At 38.4% G+C, this 23,364-nt stretch overlaps 1 protein-coding gene across 2 annotated transcripts in view; it reads right to left on the reverse strand.

The window, feature by feature from the left end:
* igf2r (insulin-like growth factor 2 receptor) overlaps window positions 1-22,892 on the reverse strand; it is a 48,173-nt gene extending 25,281 nt beyond the window's left edge. The window contains exons 1-14 of one of the 2 annotated variants that reach the window (XM_085246141.1): window positions 22,294-22,892; window positions 20,391-20,530; window positions 11,084-11,202; window positions 7,999-8,097; window positions 7,399-7,531; window positions 6,040-6,151; window positions 5,575-5,683; window positions 5,228-5,387; window positions 3,238-3,427; window positions 2,832-2,935; window positions 2,252-2,416; window positions 1,431-1,574; window positions 1,088-1,243; window positions 843-980 (exon numbers count right to left, since the gene is read on the reverse strand). In XM_085246141.1, coding sequence (XP_085102267.1) covers window positions 843-980; window positions 1,088-1,243; window positions 1,431-1,574; window positions 2,252-2,416; window positions 2,832-2,935; window positions 3,238-3,427; window positions 5,228-5,387; window positions 5,575-5,683; window positions 6,040-6,151; window positions 7,399-7,531; window positions 7,999-8,097; window positions 11,084-11,202; window positions 20,391-20,530; window positions 22,294-22,424 — 1,900 coding nt within the window. In that variant the 5' untranslated portion in view covers window positions 22,425-22,892. The remainder of the gene's footprint in view (window positions 1-842; window positions 981-1,087; window positions 1,244-1,430; window positions 1,575-2,251; window positions 2,417-2,831; window positions 2,936-3,237; window positions 3,428-5,227; window positions 5,388-5,574; window positions 5,684-6,039; window positions 6,152-7,398; window positions 7,532-7,998; window positions 8,098-11,083; window positions 11,203-20,390; window positions 20,531-22,293) is intronic. The other variant, XM_085246140.1, reaches the window with a different exon arrangement.
* Window positions 22,893-23,364: the final 472 nt, after the last annotated feature.

Below are 23,364 nucleotides of genomic sequence, written 5' to 3' on the forward strand. Positions count from 1 at the left end.
TTGACGCTGGCAGACAAATACAGAGTAGGTGCGCCCCACTGAAGGCAACAGTGTTAATTAGAGCTAAAATCAGTAGTCAGTTAATCTCAATTCACTGCTGTTAAATTTAAACTTAACTGAATTCAGTGCGAGACATTAACGTCAGCATTTAGTCATCTTATCGACTGACAGAGGTTTACCCCGACTTTTACAAACAGCAGTGTTTTTCAAATACAACACTATGTTCTCCTGCTTGGAAAGGACAACTGGGTGAAACAAATGTGATCAATGCATTCACTGTCTACTGAGGTAAAGCAGACTAGCCCAGAGTTGCTTTGCAAATCTTTAAAGAGCTTTACTGTGTGAATCAGTGAAGAAAATTACAACTTAGTCTGCAGTCAGTTAGTGTTTATTATAATCTGTAACTCTACAGAGATGTTGACAGTCAACTGATTTATGGGTCTGATTTTTCCACTTTTACAAATGTGTTTCTGTTTGTTATCATTTTTTAAATTCAATATAAGTGCGGGATTAATTGTACCATTTTCTAGCAGTTCACAGCCAAAACAAACTATATCATGACTGTAGCCAGTGGAAATAAATTTTAAGAGCTCAGAAAGATATACGATCAGATTTCCAAGTGAGACGTGAAGGATCATGATTACCCTCTTTTATCTTTCGGGGAAAAACTTACACAGAAACTTATTTATGGATTTGTGGCTGAGAAATACCATTTTCTCCTTCCTAAAAGCCTCTATTAACCCTGTTGCTACCTTGTTTTCTTCCATCCCTTTTCTTGCTCAAATTAAAAACGAATGAGGAAAAGCCCACACATATTTTATAGTTGTCTGAGCGTGTCATACCAGCTTGAGGGTCCTCCACCTTGCAGTTGTCTCCCTGCGTCTTCGAGAGGACGCAGGCGGCGGCTGTGTACCACTCCAACTCATAAATACACTCATCAGATGAGACGCCAAGAAGGACAGGAGCACTATCGAGATCTCCTGCAGGAGTACAGGAAAAAGAAACGCAAAAGAGTCAAAAGTAGCAGAAACATAACTAAGAAAACAGAGGAGAAGAGGGTTTAAAAAAAAAAAAAAAAAAAAAAAACCTGGTTTGCACTTGAGAGTCAGGATAGTTTTGATCCTTGTCTTGTTTTGGGTGCAAAAACTTCCATCAGTATACACCAGCCTGATGTCATTTCCAGTTTTGGTTTTCTGGGGAGAAGAGAGGAAGCTTCCCAGGCTGATAGTTCTGTTATTCTTATCTGAATAAGAGACAATACATAAAGCACAATGGTCATATTCACTGCAAGAAAAATACGGTTTGTCTCATACTTATTGGGGGAAGTATGCATGAGGACCAAAATACTATAACTTGTCAACAAATCTATTAAAGTACTCAGATTCAACCAGATTAATCTTTAAGAACGCCCTCCTTGTGGACATTCTTACCCACGGCACACATGGCGGCATCCACTGGACAACCAGCTGCCCTTCCTGTAGGGATGACTTTGTGGCAAACATTCAGGTAGTAACGCGAGTCTGCCTTTGACGATTTATCATCCACCACCTCCCAGTTCTCACTGCCCTCTGACTCTGAATCAAGAAAGAAAAAACAAACATACAAAAAAAAAAAGTTGTTTTTTCCCCCTAATTTTTCAGTCACACCTGAAAGCATGGTACTGAACAGGTGCTACGATGAGAAGCTATGAGCACAACCAAGTGAATTAACAGTAATTATAATAAAAGCAACAGGGAAAACAGAGTAATATAATTTTAATTAGAACCACATAGTAAATTATTGTGTGTAAACCTAAAGAGACAAAACACGCTAGATCGACAGTTTTCAAAGTGAAATACAGAAATTCTTTATGCTGAGTAAATAAACTTAAGCATATGGTATTTGTAGTTAGGTATATACATGTATTTATGTAGCTATGTACCCCATTTCCTCCTTAACAGGTCGGCCAATCTGAACCAAACTTAATACCAACATCACTGCACGACAACGACATGAAAAATTATAATAAATCCCAATACTTTTAATTTTCCAAGATATATTATGTCATTTCATCATCATCATCATCATCCCGTGTCACTCATATGTAACCTAACAGTCACCAAAAGTTGCACCAGGGAAGAAATTGTGCTCAAGTCACCGCTAAACACTAAATTAAGAATTTAAAAAGGCACCACCTGCCAAAAACTAGGCTTTTGGTGGAAAAGCAAAACCATTAGTGGAAGAAAAATTTAACTGATCTGTTAAAACTCACCTGGGTATCTTGTGAGGGGTGAAAGGTCATAACGCTTGTTGCCATCTGTGACCCGACATAACAGATCCTCCTTCTCTTTGACGCAGGCAAACGCCGTATCCCAGTTAAAATAATAAGTGCAGTCGGTTTCCCCAGCAAACACTGGATTCCCTCGCCCGCCGTGGGCTGCAAGAATTAAAGGCAAATAATATAGAAGTAGTTAATAAAGACTGAACTTCACCTGAAACTCCATATTTATACATTAAAGGAACAATGTGCAAATTATACAAGGTGAGCCTTACAATCATTTCTTATTTATTTAAATGGAAATTGTGCATTTATTTTATGAATGTGAATTTTATTAGAGTTGTCTTAGAGATCAACTCCAACGATGCTCATGAAAACTAAATATTATTTCGATTTCCCTTTTTGGAGTTTGACCTCCTATTTGCCTTGTCTGTGCAATTTGCTTTGTTTTACAAGGCAGAACACCGTGTAACTCTTTTACTATACAGATATGTCCGCTCCGTTTTTTTATTCTACTGCCAGGTGGTGCCAAGAATTTCAGCATCTGTGAGAAAGCAGAAACAAGTTGACTCACAAGCAGTCTTGTTGCACTGAAAGTTGATGATGGTCATTCTCTCAAAGCCAGAGGAGCATTTGAGGCCATCTGGATAGATCAGAGTCAGATCTCCATCTGAATAACTGAAGAGGAGGAAAAACAATGGAAAGGGGAAGTAAGGGGGTTGGAAAAGCAAGATTTGCTCTACAGTTCCATGCTCATGGATCAATGTCAGGATATCATTTTGACAATTTACACATCTCAACAAGCAAGTTTATTAAATCAAATTAGAAAACTTATTTTCAAAACCATTTACAACTTTAATAATAAAACCATCTTTGATCCTTTTGTATTTCGTGATTCTCTGACGAATAGTGATCACGGCCAGTGGACTATTCCACACCCATACTCCTATACACACACTTCACAAACACACAGAAATTACCGTAATGTCTGGTTCTGATATTGTCCAGCCACAATCTTCCTTCCTTCGCCATTCTTCACCTGGCAGGATGATATGAACGGCCCGTCACCACATTCCTGAGTGGGAACCCTACCACATATGTTCAGGTAGTAGATGTAGCTGTCAGGTGTGCCACTGGGCCCAGACTGTGTATAGTATGGATGATCCGAAGCTAAAAACACAAGAAAGCATTTGAAAGTTTCAGTCAACATGTTACTGATTTTTATCTTACTGCACATTACCTATTAGGAATATCAACAGAACCAATAACTACTTTTCAATATCAAAATTCTGACAACATGATAACTACACATATATGTATGTGTATAATGTTTGTTTATACATATATAATACATATAGCTAGATGATAGTTAGCTTAGCTAAGGCTGGAGGCAGCTCTTCTAAAACTCTTATTAAACTGTACAAACTGTTGCTTAATATGTGGAAGATCAAAACAGGACATAATGTAAGAATTTGCGAACACCTGGTATATGTGTTTTGTTTTGTTTTTAAATAACCGTCGAATAAAACCTGTGTTTGAATTTCCTGGACCCTGAAAATGTTGAAGAATATCAAAGCCTCTTAAGGTTTTTCCACTTTTTCTATTAAGCTAAAAATGAAGGAAGCATACTGGCTGCATCTCAGCACAGCGCTCAAAAAAGAAAAGAATGCATTCAAAACTCATCAGATCTCACTCCAGTGACCTGCTGGAGGTCATTTTGTAAGGCTCTAGTAGAGCTCATCCTGTTCTACCCTTGCACAAAGGAGCAGATACTCATCCTGCTGATCGGTTAAGGACTTTCTATGGCTTTGTCCAGCTCTCCTGGAGTAACTGTCTATATCCTGGAATCTCTATTATGCTCTTGAAACTGTGCTGGGAAACACAATAAACCTAGTGGCAATGGTACATATTGATGTGCCATCATTGAGGAGGCTGAACTAGTGAAAAAACAGTCAGAAAAGATGAGGGGAGAAAAATGTCAGTGGGCTCCACCTATAGAACCATTCCTGTTTTGGGGGTTGTCACCGTATTGCCCCCAGCACACCTATTCTTAATTTCATGACATCAAATATGATTAGCAACCCCCTCTGCTACTTATTTGAGTAGGTCAATATTCCAGACATTTAATAGGCTTCCTTTAATTTTTTGAGCAGTGTACAAAAGAAAATGTGATGCCTTTTTATCTTATCCATAAAAAAAAGGGGGGGGCGGAAAGAAAATCACTGATGGCCATTGATTTGAAATAAGCAGTTTGTCAATTTAAAGAACAAGAAAAATGTTTATACAGTCACACCAAAAAATGAAGCAGGCCGAGATCTGAAAACAAATATGAGAAAAACATCTTTTTCCTTAAGTTTTTCACTTGAAACTATCCTTTTGTCCCGAACTGCAGACTGCATCGTGGCACACAGACTTCAAATGGACTGTGGCAGTGAGTGGAAAAACCTTTCACATTTCTAACAAAACCAGGAGGTTCATACACCATTTAGTCATAAAGTCACTTCCTCTAAATAGGCCCAAAAAAAGCAGCAACATGAGACAGTTAAATATGTAAAACAAGTTTTGTGTAACTGCCAAAAAACTAAATACAATGTTTGAGCTTTATTTTGCTTTTACACTACACTTCTTCAATTTAATTCAGTTTTATTTATATAAACAACAGCTGCCTTAAGGCAACTGACAGTTTTGTTTTTACTAGCAGCCCTTTGATAGTTACAACCTTATTTTTCTAATTGTAGAAACCAGTTTGAGGAACAAGGATGTATTTGTCACATGGCAGCATTTGTAAAGCTAATAACTCGTCATGTTAATCTGACATCAGCTGAGTGTGGTTTACTACTACTTTATTTTTATTTGCATTTGATTTTAATAGTTCCCCCATTGACATTTCATTCTTCATACAACTATAAGGAATAACTTATAAAAGGTTGTTTAAGCTGTTTAAGATGTTTTAGAGGAACAAAAACTTACAGGCTAAAGTGAGAGGAGTTAGGTCTATGGAGATGTCATGCTGTTCGCTGGTCAGTTTGCAGGTATGGCTCTCCAGATAGTCTCTGTGACAAGCGTATTCAGTGACCCACTCCACCTCGTAATGGCAGTTTGGCTTAGCTATCATCGTAGGAGGGCTGCTCTGTGAATGTGAAAATTAAGTAAAGTTAGGGGTTATGGTTCATTCTGCTAGCTGTGCAAAAAAACAAAAACAAAACACCCCCCCTCCCAAAAAAACAACAACAATAATAACAATGATAACAATGAGTATGAATACATTTTAAGCAGTGAAACAAACAATTCATCATGAAGACTGTAGCGTAACCTACCAAATGCCTGCTTGATGGGCATCTGAAGGTGATGTTGACTGCTGGTTTGCTTGATCCACAGATTGCTGGAGGATTCGAGTCATCACTTAAAGAATACTGTAAACTCAAGCTGGAGAGGAAAAAGTGCAAGAAGTATGAAAAACTACTAAGAAAAGGTCTTCTTTTCATGTTTATTTTTTCATATAACCAATCTGTGCTGACTTAACCTGTGTTCAAACTTACCAAAGGTTATGTCAACACATACATGTATTTAAAAACATGACTATAGCACATCTGCACATTCTTGACCTTCTGATAATCTTTTATTCCTGCATATACTGCCTCTTAGACTGCCAAGATTAGAATTTAACTTCAAGTTTCAACTCTAAACCTGAAGCACCAGACTTAGAAGACAGCTCCAAAAACAAGCTTCAGGAGAGCCATACCTGCAAACTTCACTGTCATAAACAAACATGAAGAAAGTACCTGTCATCAGTCATTAGCTCTAGCTGCTGGGTAGGAAAACCCATGTTGTATGAGCCATCTTGTGTGACGAGGCAGGCTGCAGAGCCCTCTGTACAGCCTTTGTCTGGAAGGTCTGAGAGACGATTGAGGAGAACATGAGATTTAAAAAAAAGATTCTTAAATTTCTTCTTGTTAGAAAACTAATTCAGTGTGATGACGATATGCAGGACAGCATGTAAACAGTCACAAGTCCCTGCCCCTTTGTTTACAGCTGCTTAACGGGTGTTAAACAGCACTGAGCTTGGTGTTCCTCCGAGCAACATTTTTTCACATCACTACTGGTGTCATTTGGTGAACACAATTCTTTGGTTCACCCTCACCAATGTGTTAGTGTTTTGTTTTTTGACTGAAGCAAACAGCTTGATCTCAGTGGGAAAAAAGAAAAAAAGCCTCAAAAGAGTATTTTACACCATCTGCTCCGCACCAAACAGCATAAACATAAAAACAGTGACTATGTCGTGGAAAATTTGGCAACAGTGTGTGCTATGCAATGCAGTGAGCAATGCTGCAACTTTTACACAACAGAACCCAAGCAACCACTCAGTAGGATGCATTGTGATTGGCCTGTTTAGCACTGTCAATTCTGTGAATGTCAGTTTTTAAATTCAACAGTGAGAGACTTAGAATCATCTCTTCAATAGAACTCTGGCCCCAGTGAGAATAATCACCTATGCCTTTGCACACCTTAGCTTATTTGACAACTTATAGTGGGTTAACCACCTTCAAGACAATCAAGGGGACAGCCCTCCCCTATTAGTGGTTAAATACCCGGCAGTCTCCATCAGTCGTCTTAGAACTGAACCGGGCTCTTAATGAGAGAAAAAACATCTTATTAACACCAGAAGTTTTGTCCAGCTGCCTTCTTTTCAAGCCCTCAAAGCCAAACACAGAGCTAAAACCATGTAAATAGTGGAATCTGGAATCCATGTAAATGAAATGACAGAAACATGAAAACTACAAGTAATTATATATTTAATTTTAACACCTTGATTTTTTTTATTTTACATTTAAATTGAAAATTTTAATTTGCAAAAGCACCACTATTGCTTCTATTTCTATTGCTTTCCAGTAATTGCTTTGTTTAACATACAATGTGGCGACGCTATGCAATATTTTATTGTGCCACGTTATAGTAATGACCATCTATAGACCTTCAAGGAATGGACCTAGATTTAGGGAATACATGAAAACAAAGAAGAAGGGCCTTTAAACAGGCTCCCTTTCTGCTCTGTGCACACTTTGGCAATGTAGTGTTCCTCAAAACAAAAAAAACCCTCATTATTACAGAATCCAATCACTTCCTTTCCTTCAAGTACTCACTGAGACTGCGGCAGATGTTGATGTAGAAGTCTATGCTGTCTTCGCCGTCGTCCACTAGATAGCCATCTTTCAGTTTTATCAGAGGACTGAGGTCATGCTTCCTCCCATCAGAGTCAAACACGTAGCAGGGCACCTGGGCAAAGAAGAGCTGGATTAACTCTACAATACAGATGTATTCGTGCACCACTTTATGCTGCATTCACAAAAAAGCCCCCCCTCAACAGTTTTACTATTGTGTTACCACAAACTTTGCACGTGTGTTTATAGCTATCTGATAATACACAACTTAGTAACTGTGATCATGGATATATCATACTCTTTGGTTTATTTTGTTGCTTTTAACATTTTCCTGAACAAATTTATTTCACACATTTTTTCAAATGTTTCCACATTAACAGGATCACTGTCACAACATGTGACCCATTTTCTGCACAGATAAACGCTGTAAACATCTTCGCAGTGATGGAATATGGTTATACAGCTTTCCATTTCCTCTTCAGCTCATTGTGTTTAATCACAGTGAAGATTTCATTCCTTCTTTCTTCTAAATGTAAAAGTCTGTTGAATGAGTCAGCGACCCCATCAGATGCTCCACCGCACCTCTTTATGTGGCTTGAATTTGTCTTTCTTGCAGGCAGCGTAGGTCTTCCACTCAAAGTAATGCACGCACTGAGACACGGTCACAAACTCTGGAGTCCCCTGCAGAACAAAGACAGGAACATGAGTAAGAAAGGTAGTTTCATGTTGACACAGGTGATGAATGCATGCTAAAGTATACGGCACATCATCGTCCATGACATCAAAGATTTAAGCATTTAAGATGCTGAATGTGTCATTGTTTCCATTATCACAGAGAAATACAGAGTATTAACCTTTGTTGTAGTTATATTGTGGGGAGGAACTTCTAAGTAAGTGTTGAGCCTCAAACAAACACAACCACAGCCTGCTGCTGCTTCTGGATTTGCTGATGGTTCAGTGCTTCATTCAGAGTTTCTCAAAAACTCTTTGACAGCAGCATTGTTTTTTAAATTCCAGGTATTCTCCACATTTTAGCTGCTGTTTTACAGAGTCAAAAACAACAACATTTTCTCCCATTAATCCCTTTTACTTTACTGTCATAATTGTGTATTCTAATATTACAAATGCTTAAAATTTCAAATGACGACATAAAAGATCAGTGCATGTACAAATAATGCCAGCCTATAGCTGTGTGACATGAGAGCAGATATTCTTAATAGGGCCACCTTAGGCGAGCTGATACCCCCACACAGGCACTGTTTGGTTGGTTCGAAGAAAGGTAAAGAGTTAAAATTGTTGGAGACAATGGATGAATTAACGGGTGTGAACTAAGTATTGGATAAACCAGGATTATTTTGAGCTGTGAATCGTGCAGTGCTACTCTAGCAGTCCTTTTTAGTGGACTGAAAGGACATCTCTGAATGCTTCACAAGACGTCACTCCATTTCACTGATCCTCAAGCCAATGCTGAACATTGCGACCTTAACCTTTATTAAACAGGTAATCCCATTGAGACTCAGCTTCTCATTTACAGGAGAGACCTGTTCAGACAGCAATAAATAACAATAAAAAAAAAGTAGTAAAAAAAGAGGTAAAATTAAAAACTTAAAAACATATATATTGGGCATATGACAGTAAAGGGAAACAGGAACATAATTTGTTTGCTAGAAAATTCCAAAAGTGATTAATAATAAACACATCAAGGATTAACTTCTAGCCCAATAACCTTTATTTATTTTCCTAAATGTACTGATAAAAATAGAGATAGAGGATTTAACTATAACATCTATAACATTACCATTTAGACCGGACTTAAAAAGGAGGGGTAAACTACAACAACAAAGTAAATATAGGAATAACGTTAAAGCGCTCGGTTTTTTAAAACTCTTTTGCAACATGTCTGAAACAAGGCACAGTTCTGTTAAGATAACGTCTACTATAATCTGCATTTTGCTGTCATCACTTCTTTTCAGCATTTAGTGATTTGCCCTAAAAATTGTGGAAGCCACTTTTATTTCTCCCCGTCGTACACTCTGAAACAGAAAACTCCTCTTTGTTTCTCGACAGGAAATGATACTTCAACCCACCACTCACCCACCCCATCAAAACCACAGATACACACAACGCAGCGAGCAGGATCACGCTATGAGGTATCAGTCATTATTCTACATCATTTCCAGTCACAGATTCACTGACAAGCAGCGACAGGAATCCAACAATCATCATCTTAGAGTTCCAAATGTTTGTTTCACTTTCAATCAATTAACTTAGTGTTTTAGTTTTTTGTCTTTTGCACATTTCTCCACACAGACACAAATACCTGATGAAACAACAGAGCGCCATTTAACTTCCTGTGTTGAAAAACAGGATGTTTAATACTTTGTATCCAAAAGACATCGAAAGTGTCAGCAAAAACACGCAATAAACTTGACCTTCTGTGCATCTTAATTTTAGAATAAATAAGGTAATTAACCTCAAATTCATTTGTGGATTGTACTTGTCTTCCTGTTATAAACTTAACATATTTCTAAAGTCTGTTTGAATAGGTGAGCTGCACTGTTTGTAAAATACAGATAATCTTCCAAAACATTTTTCCCTCTCTCTGTGTCAACTGACAAAATCTGCCTTTAGGAACAATTACGTAAAATCAAATATCACAATATCACAAATGTCCTACCTCCTCTAATGGATTACCCATCATTTGTGCAATCACTCTGCACAGCAGCAACCTTTGGGGGCTAAATAATGATGTCAATGTCAAGTGCTAACTCCACAGACTCCCCTGCTGAAAGCCCTTGAACATATGAGCTGAAAATGACATGTGTAAAACCTGATTCAAATACAGAGTCTGGACAGATCATTTCCACTTGCCACCTTCCTATGCATCACACAGCTATTAAAGATTAATGTTATGTTTTACTAATGATGTTTGGATTAAAAGAGCAACAACAGAATGCCAACACACAATGTCTTTTGATCCATCCATCCATGTATTTAGCTTACTTGTATGTTATTTCCATGCACTAATCAGCATTGTGTATGGAAGTGTATGGATAAACTCTGCACACCAAGCTAGTGTTATAGCTAAAACTTAACACTCAACTTGTCCAAATATGGTGAATTCTCTCTCCTAAAAAAGGAGCATGTGCCAAGGTGGCAGTGTGATTAGCAATGCATGGTTGCATGTAGCTTTCCTTACACAGGGAGCTCTGCTTTCTCCCTTCATCATTCATAAAGGTTAAAAAGAGAGCGAGAGATGAAAAAAGAAAAGGTGTCCATAAAGATGAAGCCAAGGCTTCAAAATAGTAGTTCACATGCTAATTGGTGGACACCATGATTCATGCTGCAAGTAAGATTTATTATTCAGAACCTGTTTACTATGCCATGCTTCCATTCTGACCCATGTATATAACACACAATGTGACTAAACTATGTCAAAAGTTTACATCTAATGTTACTGCAGCACATCAGTGGCTGAACGATTGCAGAGACTGCTGCTGCACAACACGTCAGCACACACCAGGTGTTAGTGGACAAAGGAAATTCATGTAGAACATCGAACAGTTAGTTTGATATTTTCTGTGCATTCCCATTAACGCAGCTATTGAACAACAGGTAATCATCCATCTAAGAATATTTGGTATATTCTACTGATTGTCAGTCTTACCATGGTTTTCCCACACTGGAAGCTGATGCTGGTCTGAATCTTGTTGTTGCTTCCAGGACAAGTTTGCGTGCTGTTGAAATCCAGCACAGTGTCAGAGAGCTTCTGCAGCGAAAGGTCACCTGTACATTTGGCAAAGACAAAGAAAACAGTCATTACAAAATAATAACATGCATGTAAAGAGTTAAATGACTGAAAATCATTAAACCCTAAATTACATAATATAACAACAGGTCAGAGAAACCTTGAAGTGGTGATTCATTTTAACATCAGAAATGGTAGCTTTCCTTTAGATCAATGTAAATTCATTTAACTTGATGTGGACAGATCACATAGATCACTGAGCTTGCCAGCACGAAAACATTTATCTAATAAAGGTATGACAAAGATCGTTCAGTTGGTACAACAAACATACATACACAGGCTCTCGTTCTCAGACCATTCATCCCAAACAGTCACTGAGACAGTTTGGCAGAATAATGTTGTTGCCCTCCAACATCCACTGACCCAGCAGGTCAATGTAAACTCTGCATCGCATTTCCAAATCACCAGACGGCTCTGTACCTTAACATTTTGACCCTGGTGTCTGTACACTGTCATTAATCATTTCAAAGCACTACAAAACAGAAAACTGGCAGCAGTGGGAAGTCTTGTGCATGTTAAGAATTTGACTTGATTTAAGACTCAGCCTGTTAAATAAACTCACCGCAAGTCAGGCAGACGAAAAGCTAAGATAATAAAATGTTACAAGCTGAAAAATGCTGTGTAGCTTCAAAAAACAAATCTGGATCAAACATCCAAAGACCTCAGTGATGAGCTGTGTGTGTTTAATTGATCATTTGAGTTTAGGGCAATCAATCTAATTTTGAAAATTTAGCAACACTTGTAGCTTCCATCGATTACTAAAATAAAACAATCAAGATATAATGCTTATTGATCCTCATTTTTGCCTTCCGGGACTTCTGTTTCCTTTACTTCCTCTGGTTTAATTAGTTGTTTTACACTTTTTTATTGGTTTAGTTTAGCTGGTTTACAGGTTTTCATTAGATGCGACATATTAAAGCGTGATCTCTGAACGCTCTGATAAGACTACTATCACGAGAACACAATAAAGGAGTGTAACTAAACAACCATGTGACCTACTAACACTGACAGCTACTGCAGGTCTTCAAACTACTGAACTTGGCTGAAACACGGCTCACGTCCCTGCCTGTAATATTCAGTTACAGTGGTTATCTGTTGTTCTTTAGCAGCTGGCACAACATAGATAAGAAGCAATGAAATTCAGTATGCAGCATGTATGGATTTAACAGAAATGTATCTACATAATTTGATTAGATGAGCTCAGATGCTGCTTAGAAGCTGGCTGTAAGAAAATTAATGTTCACATATTTTGAAAAGCAACAAAATTAGCAATGCTTTCTCCTTGTAGTTTACTGTAATAAACAGATTTATTTATTTTTATTATTATTTGTCCACGGTCTACCTCTCTGCAAAGTATCAGGAAATTTCTCTTGGCAGTCTTTTAGATGACATTGAACACATAGAAGCTGAAAGCCTTGCAAACACAATAGTAAAAGACAGTGAAACCCTAGGATCAGCCTAAGAGCTACTTTCCTCTTATAGAGTGGAGGAAGCGTTCATTGCTCCAAAGATTTTGACTTCAGGAAGTACAGGAGACGAGAATGTCAAAGTGTGTGAGAGAACAGTGCGTGGTTTCTGAGCACAGTCACTAGACAGCATGGATAAAGGCTCGAGCAGGCAGTAAACAGCACAAGAGAGAAGGAGGGGGAGAGGAAGCCTGAGTCATGTCTGTGTTAGTCAGTGTGAATGCCTGATGATGTGTTCCCGGGTCATGTGATAAATCAGCTGATGTGACTGAACTTCAGCTCAGCTGATCAGCACTTCATGTTGTCCATGCTTGTCTTTTTTCACTTTACACGTGGGCGCTTCCTCATAAGAAAAATAACTAAAGCTTAATGAAGACAATCTAATGAAATAAGCTGGAAATGCAGGCCACAGATGCACTCAGGAGTCAGACGAGCAGTACCATACACCACTTTGTCACCAGAGGAAGGTCATGACCTCAAGCTGCAGGATAAGTTGTTGTTGTGGGACTGAAATAAATCTGTCTGGCAGCCAGACAAAAAACAAAGGCAGGGATATAACTGAGGTTGAGAAAAATCCTCAAACAATCACCGCGAGCTTATGTCATCATATCAGCGACAGTGGCTATAAAGATGTGATTCATTAAATAAATCTTTAAATATTTCAGTGAAAAGAACTGGTTTTAAATACCATGTGTTAATTAACCCTTTATTAAAGGTGCAAATGCAACACAAACGTGTCTGTTAATGAACGATGATGGAAGCAGCACATTGGTCACCTGGTCCAAACAAACCCTTTTATTAGTGGTTTCTAAACAGTTGGGCATTCCTCCTCCCAGACGGCCCAATGCTTTGGGCTGTTTGCACTCACAGGGAGAGAAAAAAAAAATGTGGAGCACAACCAAAGCTGAATGAATCTGATTGATGTGGGAACAATAAAGAAGAAAGAGAGCATTCACGCCTGTTTGCAAGATTCATTGAGATGGCATAAACAGCAGTTTATGCCATCTCAATCCTCTCATCAATTAGAGGATTTTTAAGAAGGAAAGAAGTGACACTCGTCAAACATGAAGTGAGGATATTAAGACAAAACACATCTTGTCTGAGATTTACTTTCACATATCTGCTGAGTTACAGCCTGCGGCAGCAGCTCCCGTTGCTTTTTTTTATAACTTTACTTCCTGATGAAGTTAAAACTAATTGCTTATTGTTTTTTATACAAAGGTGAAATGGAAATCCTTTGTTTTGTAAGTCATATAAAAGTTGAGTATTAGGAGTATGCTTATGCTAATTTTTTCCTCATGTTCTTGGCAATGGAGTCTCTTTACTATTCCCCGAAGAGCTACTCAGCCAATGACGGGGTTTCGATGCTAGACAAGTTTCAGTGATCATCATGGGGAATATGAGGCATCTCTCAGGGTGCTTATTAAGCCTTAAACAGCACCGTGAGTCCAGTTTGATGCATTTTGTTGAGCATTGCAAAGAGGCAATGCTACACTCATACAGTGTAACGAAACATGGCTTCGGGGCTTCTCCGGTGGACTGGGACATTAATCTGAGCGGTAAGAAGGAATGTGGCAAGACTGCACTAGCTGTGATTGAAACGTGGTGCCATCCTGGATATGTTACTGCAAAGAAACATTTGTGGCCTGAATACTGAAGATGAAGAAATGCATCCATGTGACTCGCTGAGGGAATTTGTCATTGCTGCTGCTGCTGTTTGAATCAACACACCGTTTGGATTCCTCTGTCAGCTGATGCAAGGCTCATCCCAACAACTGTGGCTGTGTGAATGGATGAGGATAATAAATGGGTCCAGATGGTCCTCAACACCACTTAATGACCATACAACTGAACACTCTCTCCAAAATCTTAGTCGCAGATACAGGAAATCGTTACCACCTCAGCCTGTAATATTTACATTCATTTTAGATTCAAGCTTTTGTATCATATTCGATTTTGAGATCTTCACTTTTTCTACAACTTCACAATTTTTAAGATAAATTGTCTCATCTCACATCATCGTTATCATCTTGAATCAAAATAGCTGATGTGTTGGGCCAGAAAACAGAAAACAAATTCAACTCCTTGAGCTTGACTTTGGAATCAATTCTAAGGAGTACCAAACCATTTTCCCCCTCTCAACAGAAGGACAGAATGAATACTTCTTGGACTGTAAAAGGAACAATAGACTTGTTCTGTAAACAGGAAAAAAAAAAGTAACGGAGTGGAGTAGAACAGAAAAGCAAAGCAGACCAGAGCATAACACAGACAATGGTCGACAAGGTCTGTGATGAATTCTAGTGGCTCATGATTTACTCTGGTGAAGTGTTTTATTTTGGCCAAGAACTACTCTAAACAAACATATTTAGTTCATTATCAAGTAATAGAAAAAAAGAAAGTCAAATTCTGGCATTTTAAAAGACTAAAAACATTTTTAGCTAAAAAGAGGTGTTGTTCTGCTAAATGTCTACTTTATGAGATCTAATAGTTCTCATAACACTTCTTTTTGTTTTGATTTATCACCTTACAAGTTCTGAGAGCCCAACGTCACTTTTTAAATGGTTAGAAGAACCAACAAAGAACCACATTTAAAAGACCTGACAGGCACTTTTGGTTAATAAAGCCATCAATCATCAGATTGATTCCAAAGTAATTCTTATTTGACTAGTTTATAGATTTGATGTCTTCATTTGATTACACCAGTTCTATTTAACTTAATTAATTTTGCAGGTCCTGAGACAAAGCGTTTTCTTTGTTTCCAAAAACAAACCATGACAGAAAAAGTTGGAGAGCCACTCGCTCGGCTGAATTGCAAAAAGACGATGGACCCCTCAAACAATTTGGGGGACGATGAATAAAGACACAGACACAAGAGGCCTTTAAAGACAGATGCTGTTTGTGGATGTTGCTGACACACAGCATCGGCAGCATCAGCAGACCGATCAGCACAGAGACGGGATCTCTGATGAAGCTCTGAAAGACAATTAGCACTGTAACCCCTGCTGTCAGCAACAACACTGAAATTTTCCAAAAGAAAAACAGTACTAATGTTCTCACTTGTCATCCTACGAAACAGGAAAGTGCAATAATATATGCACCTTCTAAACCAAATAAGGTCTCTCTTCCAAAAGTATTAAAAATTTATACTCAAAATTATGTAATTATGAGCCTTTTTTCTTTTTTAATACTTTGACACGATCAACAGAAAAGTAATTATTATACGTGATTTGAATATATTCAAACACAATACTGCACATTTTAAAGAGCATTTATAAACCGTTTTGTGACATCTTGTAGGGAAAAAATGAAATGAAAATGAAAAATGAAAATGAATGAAATGAAAAAAAAATGATTGAAAGGAAAATCCAAAGTATATTCAAGCATGTTGTGATTTCATTTTGGGGGGGGGGGGGTTGTGGTCTTCAAAAACTAAAAATAAATCTGAAATTAACTTTCTCCATCAGTGCTCCTGCGACAATAGAGGCAACACCATGCAGAATACGCTGTAGCTGCCCGTTTATGCATTAATTTATTCGCTTCACAGCGTGATGAACTATTGCATTTTCAGTTTATGGAAGTTAAATGTCACAGATGAGCAAACGGCACTATGTGAAAGGAGGGTTTCATTCTGGCATTTTAATATGTAAACAGTATTTAACCTTTGGCGTTGCTCTGTTTGATAGCATCCTCTCGTGTCCCTCTTATCTAATTTTTTTAAACAGACTCATATATTCTTACAAAGTGCAGGCTTTGACTGTACTGCAGATGGATCATGAGACATTATTAGCAATAAGTAGACTTTCATAACTACTTTTAACATTCAAGTTTAATTAACATGAAATGTTGACATTTAAAATTGAAGCAGAATGAAAAAAGTAATAATTATAATAATTTCTCCACTTTCAAGTATTTTTTGTTCCTGAACTTTTCTTACATCTTTCATTAGCAGTGAAATGGCACAGTGCTGAGGCTAGAAGTAAAGTGATGGAAACCATTAAATCTTTAGAGGATCGAAGGGAATCAGTGAAGTTTCTGTAACGATTGTTTAGTGACTAAATGTTTAGGTAGGCCACAGCAAGTTTTCAGACTTTGAAATGAGCCACTGCAGTCTCACATTTGGGAACAGCTGGCATCAACATTACAATGACACCGACAATAAATAATAATAAATCATAAGCACATTAACAGGCTACCTACAGTGGGGCAAAAAAGTATTTAGTCAGCCACCGATTGTGCAAGTTCCCCCACTTAAAATGATGACAGAGGTCAGTAATTTGCACCAGAGGTACACTTCAACTGTGAGAGACAGAATGTGAAAAAAAAAAATCCATGAATTCACATGGTAGGATTTGTAAAGAATTTATTCGTAAATCAGGGTGGAAAATAAGTATTTGGTCACCTCAAACAAGGAAAATCTCTGGCTCTCACAGACCTGTAATGTCTTCTGTAAGAAGCTTTTCTGTCCCCCACTCGTTACCTGTATGAATGGCACCTGTTTGAACTCATCATCTGTATAAAAGACACCTGTCCACAGCCTCAAACAGTCAGACTCCAAACTCCGCCATGGCCAAGACCAAAGAGCTTTCGAAGGACACCAGGAAAAGTATTGTAGACCTGCACCAGACTGGGAAGAGTGAATCTACAATAGGCAAGCAGCTTGGTGTGAAAAAAATCAACTGTGGGAGCAATCATCAGAAAATGGAAGACATACAAGACCACTGATAATCTCCCTCGATCTGGGGCTCCACGCAAGATCTCATCCCGTGGGGTCAAAATGATCATGAGAACGGTGAGCAAAGATCCCAGAACCACACGGGGGGACCTGGTGAATGACCTGCAGAGAGCTGGGACCAAAGTAACAAAGGTCACCATCAGTAACACACTACAACGGCAGGGAATCAAATCCCGCAGTGCCAGACGTGTTCCGCTGCTGAAGCCAGTGCATGTCCAGGCCCGTCTGAAGTTTGCCAGAGAGCACATGGATGATACAGCAGAGGATTGGGAGAATGTCATGTGGTCAGATGAAACCAAAGTAGAACTTTTTGGTATAAACTCAACTCGTCGTGTTTGGAGGAAGAAGAATACTGAGTTGCATCCCAAGAACACCATACCTACTGTGAAGCATGGGGGTGGAAACATCATGCTATGGGGCTGTTTTTCTGCCAAGGGGACAGGACGACTGATCCGTGTTAAGGACAGAATGAATGGGGCCATGTATCGTGAGATTTTGAGCCAAAACCTCCTTCCATCAGTGAGAACTCTGAAGATGAAACGAGGCTGGGTCTTCCAACATGACAATGATCCAAAACACACCGCCCGGGCAACAAAGGAGTGGCTCCGTAAGAAGCATTTGAAAGTCCTGGAGTGGCCTAGCCAGTCTCCAGACCTCAACCCCATAGAAAATCTGTGGCGGGAGTTGAAAGTCCGTGTTGCTCGGCGACAGCCCCAAAACATCACTGCTCTCGAGAAGATCTGCATGGAGGAATGGGCCAAAATACCAGCTACTGTGTGTGCAAACCTGGTAAAGACCTATAGTAAACGTTTGACCTCTGTTATTGCCAACAAAGGTTATGTTACAAAGTATTGAGTTGTATTTTTGTTATTGACCAAATACTTATTTTCCACCCTGATTTACAAATAAATTCTTTACAAATCCTACCATGTGGATTCATGGATTTTTTTTTCACATTCTGTCTCTCACAGTTGAAGTGTACCTCTGGTGCAAATTACTGACCTCTGTCATCATTTTAGGTGGGGGAACTTGCACAATCGGTGGCTGACTAAATACTTTTTTGCCCCACTGTATATAGGCAAGCTGTAGTTAGCAAATAATTTGTATGAGGAAAAGTTTTTTAAATAAGTACATAAATAAAACACTTTCCTTCCCTCTGACTTTTCACAATTTTGACCCTGTAAAGACATGTTATATTAGGATTCTAGACCAAAAAAAACAAAACAAAGATCAGTTCTACAGAAGACACACTTTTCTCTACAAAACATTTGCCTTTTAGCAGGACTTCAAGGTTCAAGACAAAGTCCAGTTTCATGCGTCATTCAGACACAAAATGAAGAGTGCACATATTACCAAATTGTGCGTAAAATATAATATTTAGCATCCACAGGATGTACACGTTTTCAACACATCCCCATTAACGATCTGTAAAGCACTCTGCCGTGTGACTGTCATGAGACACAGCTAACAGCATGCTTGCAAACAGACCAAAATGATTGTAAGATAAAATCCTTTTTACAGCAATAAGATGCTTGAATGTGCACAGGACACCAACTAATGAGGATTTTCAGTCAGCAGTAACCTGTTTGTTTTTCCATACAAGCCTAAAGCTAACGCCTAAAACTCAACTCTCAAATTAGCAGGAATTAGATTAACTCATTTCCTTTAACTCTTAGCCAAACACACACACGCGCGCCATCACTGGCCACACAATAAACATCGCTCTCAGAACAGCGAAAGTTACTTAACGTAGCGTCTTGCTGTAGTACTATCATGGAAATTGCACTGTATTCACGCTGAAGACAACATACTGCGTTTCTATATTACTAGCACTATACTACTATAATGAGCCATCTGGATGCTGCCATGCCTGGCTGATTTGTGATTCAAGACGCTGTCCTACTGACATCAATTCAGTGCTGTTTATATAGAGCCAAATAATAAGATCAGTCATCCCAGGGCACTTTACACTATTGTTGAAAGGATCCCAAATAAAACCAGACCAGTGGTGGGCGGATGTCTGTCTCAGTAGGTTGTAGTGAGAACAGTCTGACTCAAGAAGTAGACTGTTTGTGTTAGCTTTCTACTACATGAAGCATCTTCCACCCTTTTTGCTGTTGAGAGTTTTCAAAATCCTTTGGACAAAAACCTCAAAGCCAACAGCCATCAAGCTGTATACCCAACCTAACGGCACTAAAAAGCATCTTTACGGTCTATCCGTATATATAGGGAATAACTTCTCCATTTGGATCTTCTTAAAGCTTTAAAGCCATGGCTGCTGTGGCTGACAGGTGTCCTGATACATGCACGTAGGTCTCATCTTCTCTACTTTAAATTAGTTAACTGCATCGCTCCAGCACATTTGTGCTTCTAGGGGCATTTCTGGAGCATATCTTAATGTATGGTAGAGGTCATCCATTTTTTTGATGAGCAACATATGCAGGATTATGCATTTCAGGCTTTAAATCAGCATCTCTCATCCACTTTCAATGGGGATGACATCGTGCATCACCCAAACTGAATTGTGAATTTGTTGTTTTGCTTAGTTTGCAGTGTTTGGCATGAAAAACTTTTCAAGTGCCAGCTAATCAGCTAAAGTCATGAAAATAACCCGAGAGAGTGAGATGACTGCCTGTCCATTCAACAAGAAAATCAAAGAGAAGTTGATCGCTGTGGTTAGTCTGCTGTGTATGTAGAAAGTTAGTAACACGAAGCCAGCCTGCTATGATGATTGTGTTTTGTATGGATACTAATACTGGATCTCAGGCTTAAGATGATAGTGACAGGTTTAAAAAACAAAACAAAACACTGAACTGAGCATTTTACCCCCTGCACCAGAATCATGATTTGTGCAGAACAGTCATTCTTCAGCATGATGGGACAGCAAGAGGAGGAACAGCTAACAAACAGTGGGCAGGTTGGTGGGCACTATAACCCACATAAAGAACAAGGCAGACAGAAAACTCACCAACAGACTGCTCTTTGTTGGTTGTGAGGTTTCGTAAACACATGGCAGTGTCAGCTCCACAGCTGGTTGGTGGTGAAGAGTCACAGAGCTTTAGTGTATATCTCACTTTATTATCTTGATCTATTGCCTCCCATTTATATCTGCAAGACAAGGAATAGAAGACAATAAGCAAATAGATACCCAGGAAATGAGCTTGTTGGCCCCGACCCCACAAAATTACAGTCTGGGACAACAAATGACTATCATTTCCACTGCTACTATAAAGATAAGTCATTGTTTTGGGCTGTAAATTTTTTTGAAAATTGTTAAAATAGTTACAATGAACAAATGGGAAATGAATCTTTAAAAATTTATACTGTGACTCGTGTTCTTTTACTTATTTCTCCTATAAAATAAATCACACTCATCTGTATAGCAAAAACACACTGACATATAAATGACAGTTTAAAATATCTAGTGGTTCACAGAAGTACAGCATTTATGTAAAAATTACGGTTCGTGCTTTGCAAATGTACGTTTTTCAGCTTTTTCCATCACGCAACCTTTGAGGAAATTTGAAGCTTTGACTTCTGATTTGACAAAACAAGAAATACAAACGTGCCTTCGAGTTTTAAATGATCTTCTTCTAAATTTACCACTTCAATCCTTGGCAGAAAATAACTGATGCCTTTCTCTAAATACCTAAAACTTAAATTTAAGGCATTCTTTTCTTTAACAAACAAATGTAACAATAACAATAAACAAAATGGACTAATCTGAGTTAAGTGAGATTAAACCAACTGGGATTAAAAACAGAGATAAGAAAGGAGGAGGTCATAAAATAATTTTTAAAAGCCCCATGCTTCCATTTCAGTGAGTGTGGAAAACACATGTGCAAGTCTTACACACACACACACACACACACACACACACACACACACACACGGTTTCACTTCTGATTTTTAACTAATATTGAAGTAATCTTTTTATGACACAGAAGTGAGGACAGTATTTAATGGTTGTATACTAAAAATTCCAACAGTTCAGAAATGCTCTTGTCATTTTCACTTTTATTAAAATATGAATTGATCATTAGCATCATTATTTCCCCCCTGTTGGGTATAACGTGATATGGTATTGTGTGATATTATGTTTTTCCTAATAAAACAGGTGCTGTAAAACCTAAAAAATACACAAATACACCGTGTTCTCTGAACGTAAGGAGTAATCCCACACATCAATACGGATATTGACCTAAACCAGACTGTAAAGGAACAGACGAGGAACAGAAACTAAGGGAGAAGTTAACTGTAAGCCATGTGTGTTTCTAACCAAGGTCCTCGGAAGCTGCCAAATCGAGGTAATATTAACCCAGGCTGAACCTAAGCGTTGAGTCACCGGGTTATCATTTGCGCTTTATTGCTGAGTCAATATTTGAACAGCAGCTACTGAGACAACGCTGACTTTATTTTAACTCCCATATTTATGTTGTTATTCTCTTCCGGTGCGTTTATTTATATAAATACGCCGCTGCTCTGTGAGAAAAACGCAATGTTGTTAAGGTTTAACATTCCCCAATTAAGCACGGCAGTTTTGTGCACGTTTCGGCATTTATAGCTAAGCTTCACTTATTTCCTCGATGAACAAGAAAAACTAACTAGCATCGACGGTATGTGAGTTTCAGGGGTAGTCTGATTCAGCTGTACTGGTTTGCTAGCTGAATCAAACTTATTTAGGCTGTTTGCTAAATAAGAAATAAAACTACCTATGACTGGAAATAAGCATTAGTAGACATATTTCTCAATTCAGTTTATTTAGACGATGTGTGTACACGAGAGGACAACGGCTGCACCTTTAACGCTGTTAATCTGTCAGCAGCTGCAGTGTTTGTACCCCCAGAAGGTGTGTATGTGTGTGTTGTTACCTGCAGAGGTCCTGGTACCACGGGCTGTTGTTCTCCGTCGTTCCGGACCGAACCAACAAACAGCCTAGAAAGGCCGCGAACCACAGAGCCAGCTTCAGAGGCTCGAAGCGAGAACATTTATACCCAAACATGATGGTTACTGTACCGGGTAACGTCTGTGGAGCCTAACTAAGACGACATGATACAGCAGAGTGTCTCTGCTCCTCACCAAATCAGTAGGAAGTGACTTCATCACATGACAGGACATCACATGACTCTCATGATGTTGACTGAAGGGGCGTTCGCTGTCTGTGAGAAAAATCTGACATCTGAAAACGCGTGAAAAAGTGTAAAGTGTCAAGTGTGACGTAAGTAATAGCCAGGGGTAATAAAACAATTTTGCCTACTTCTTCACAACAGGTGGCCACAGAAGGAATTTGTGTCTCCTCCCGGATATCTGCTGCTTGTTAGGTAAACATGCAAGCCAATACACAAGCGAACCATTAGGAAAGGTTACAAATGAAAAAAAAACCAAAAAAAAAACCCACACACCAAACAAATCAAACAAACCAACAAACAATAGAAACAAAAGCAATGTGTCAAACAGAAAAGGACAAACAAAATAACGAGAAAATGATCATACATGAGGACATATAGCAAGAAAGTAATTGTAAATTTACATTTATGAATGTGGAAACTAGCAACAAGTAGCATTAACAGTAACAACAGTCACATCAACTCTTCTTCTTTCATTTTCATGATTTTTTGTGTTAAAGGGTAAGACATTATATGGATTTTTAAAAATTGTAATTTTTTTAAAGTGTTGAAATATTTTTATTGATGTCCAACAAATCCTAAAAATGACGTGTCTTACTGGTGTTGTTTTATTGATATTTTTTTTTAATCCCACATGCAATAAACCACTTTAAACTAAAAATCACACATATTTTTTTAACCATTTGTTATTATTGTAACTGTTTTGCGCTGTGCTGAACCAGATTCTTTTCCAAGTCATCACTTCAAACTTCACAAACTCTAAACCGTAGTTAATTGCTAATATTTGCATTTGATGACTTGAGACGACTGTTGGGC

The sequence above is a fragment of the Mchenga conophoros genome, linkage group LG15 (genome assembly GCF_057382185.1).
Source record: "Mchenga conophoros isolate Kocher_MC1m ecotype Shallow Benthic linkage group LG15, M_conophoros_male_GT1.1, whole genome shotgun sequence".
In the NCBI taxonomy this organism is placed as follows: Eukaryota; Metazoa; Chordata; class Actinopteri; order Cichliformes; family Cichlidae; genus Mchenga; species Mchenga conophoros.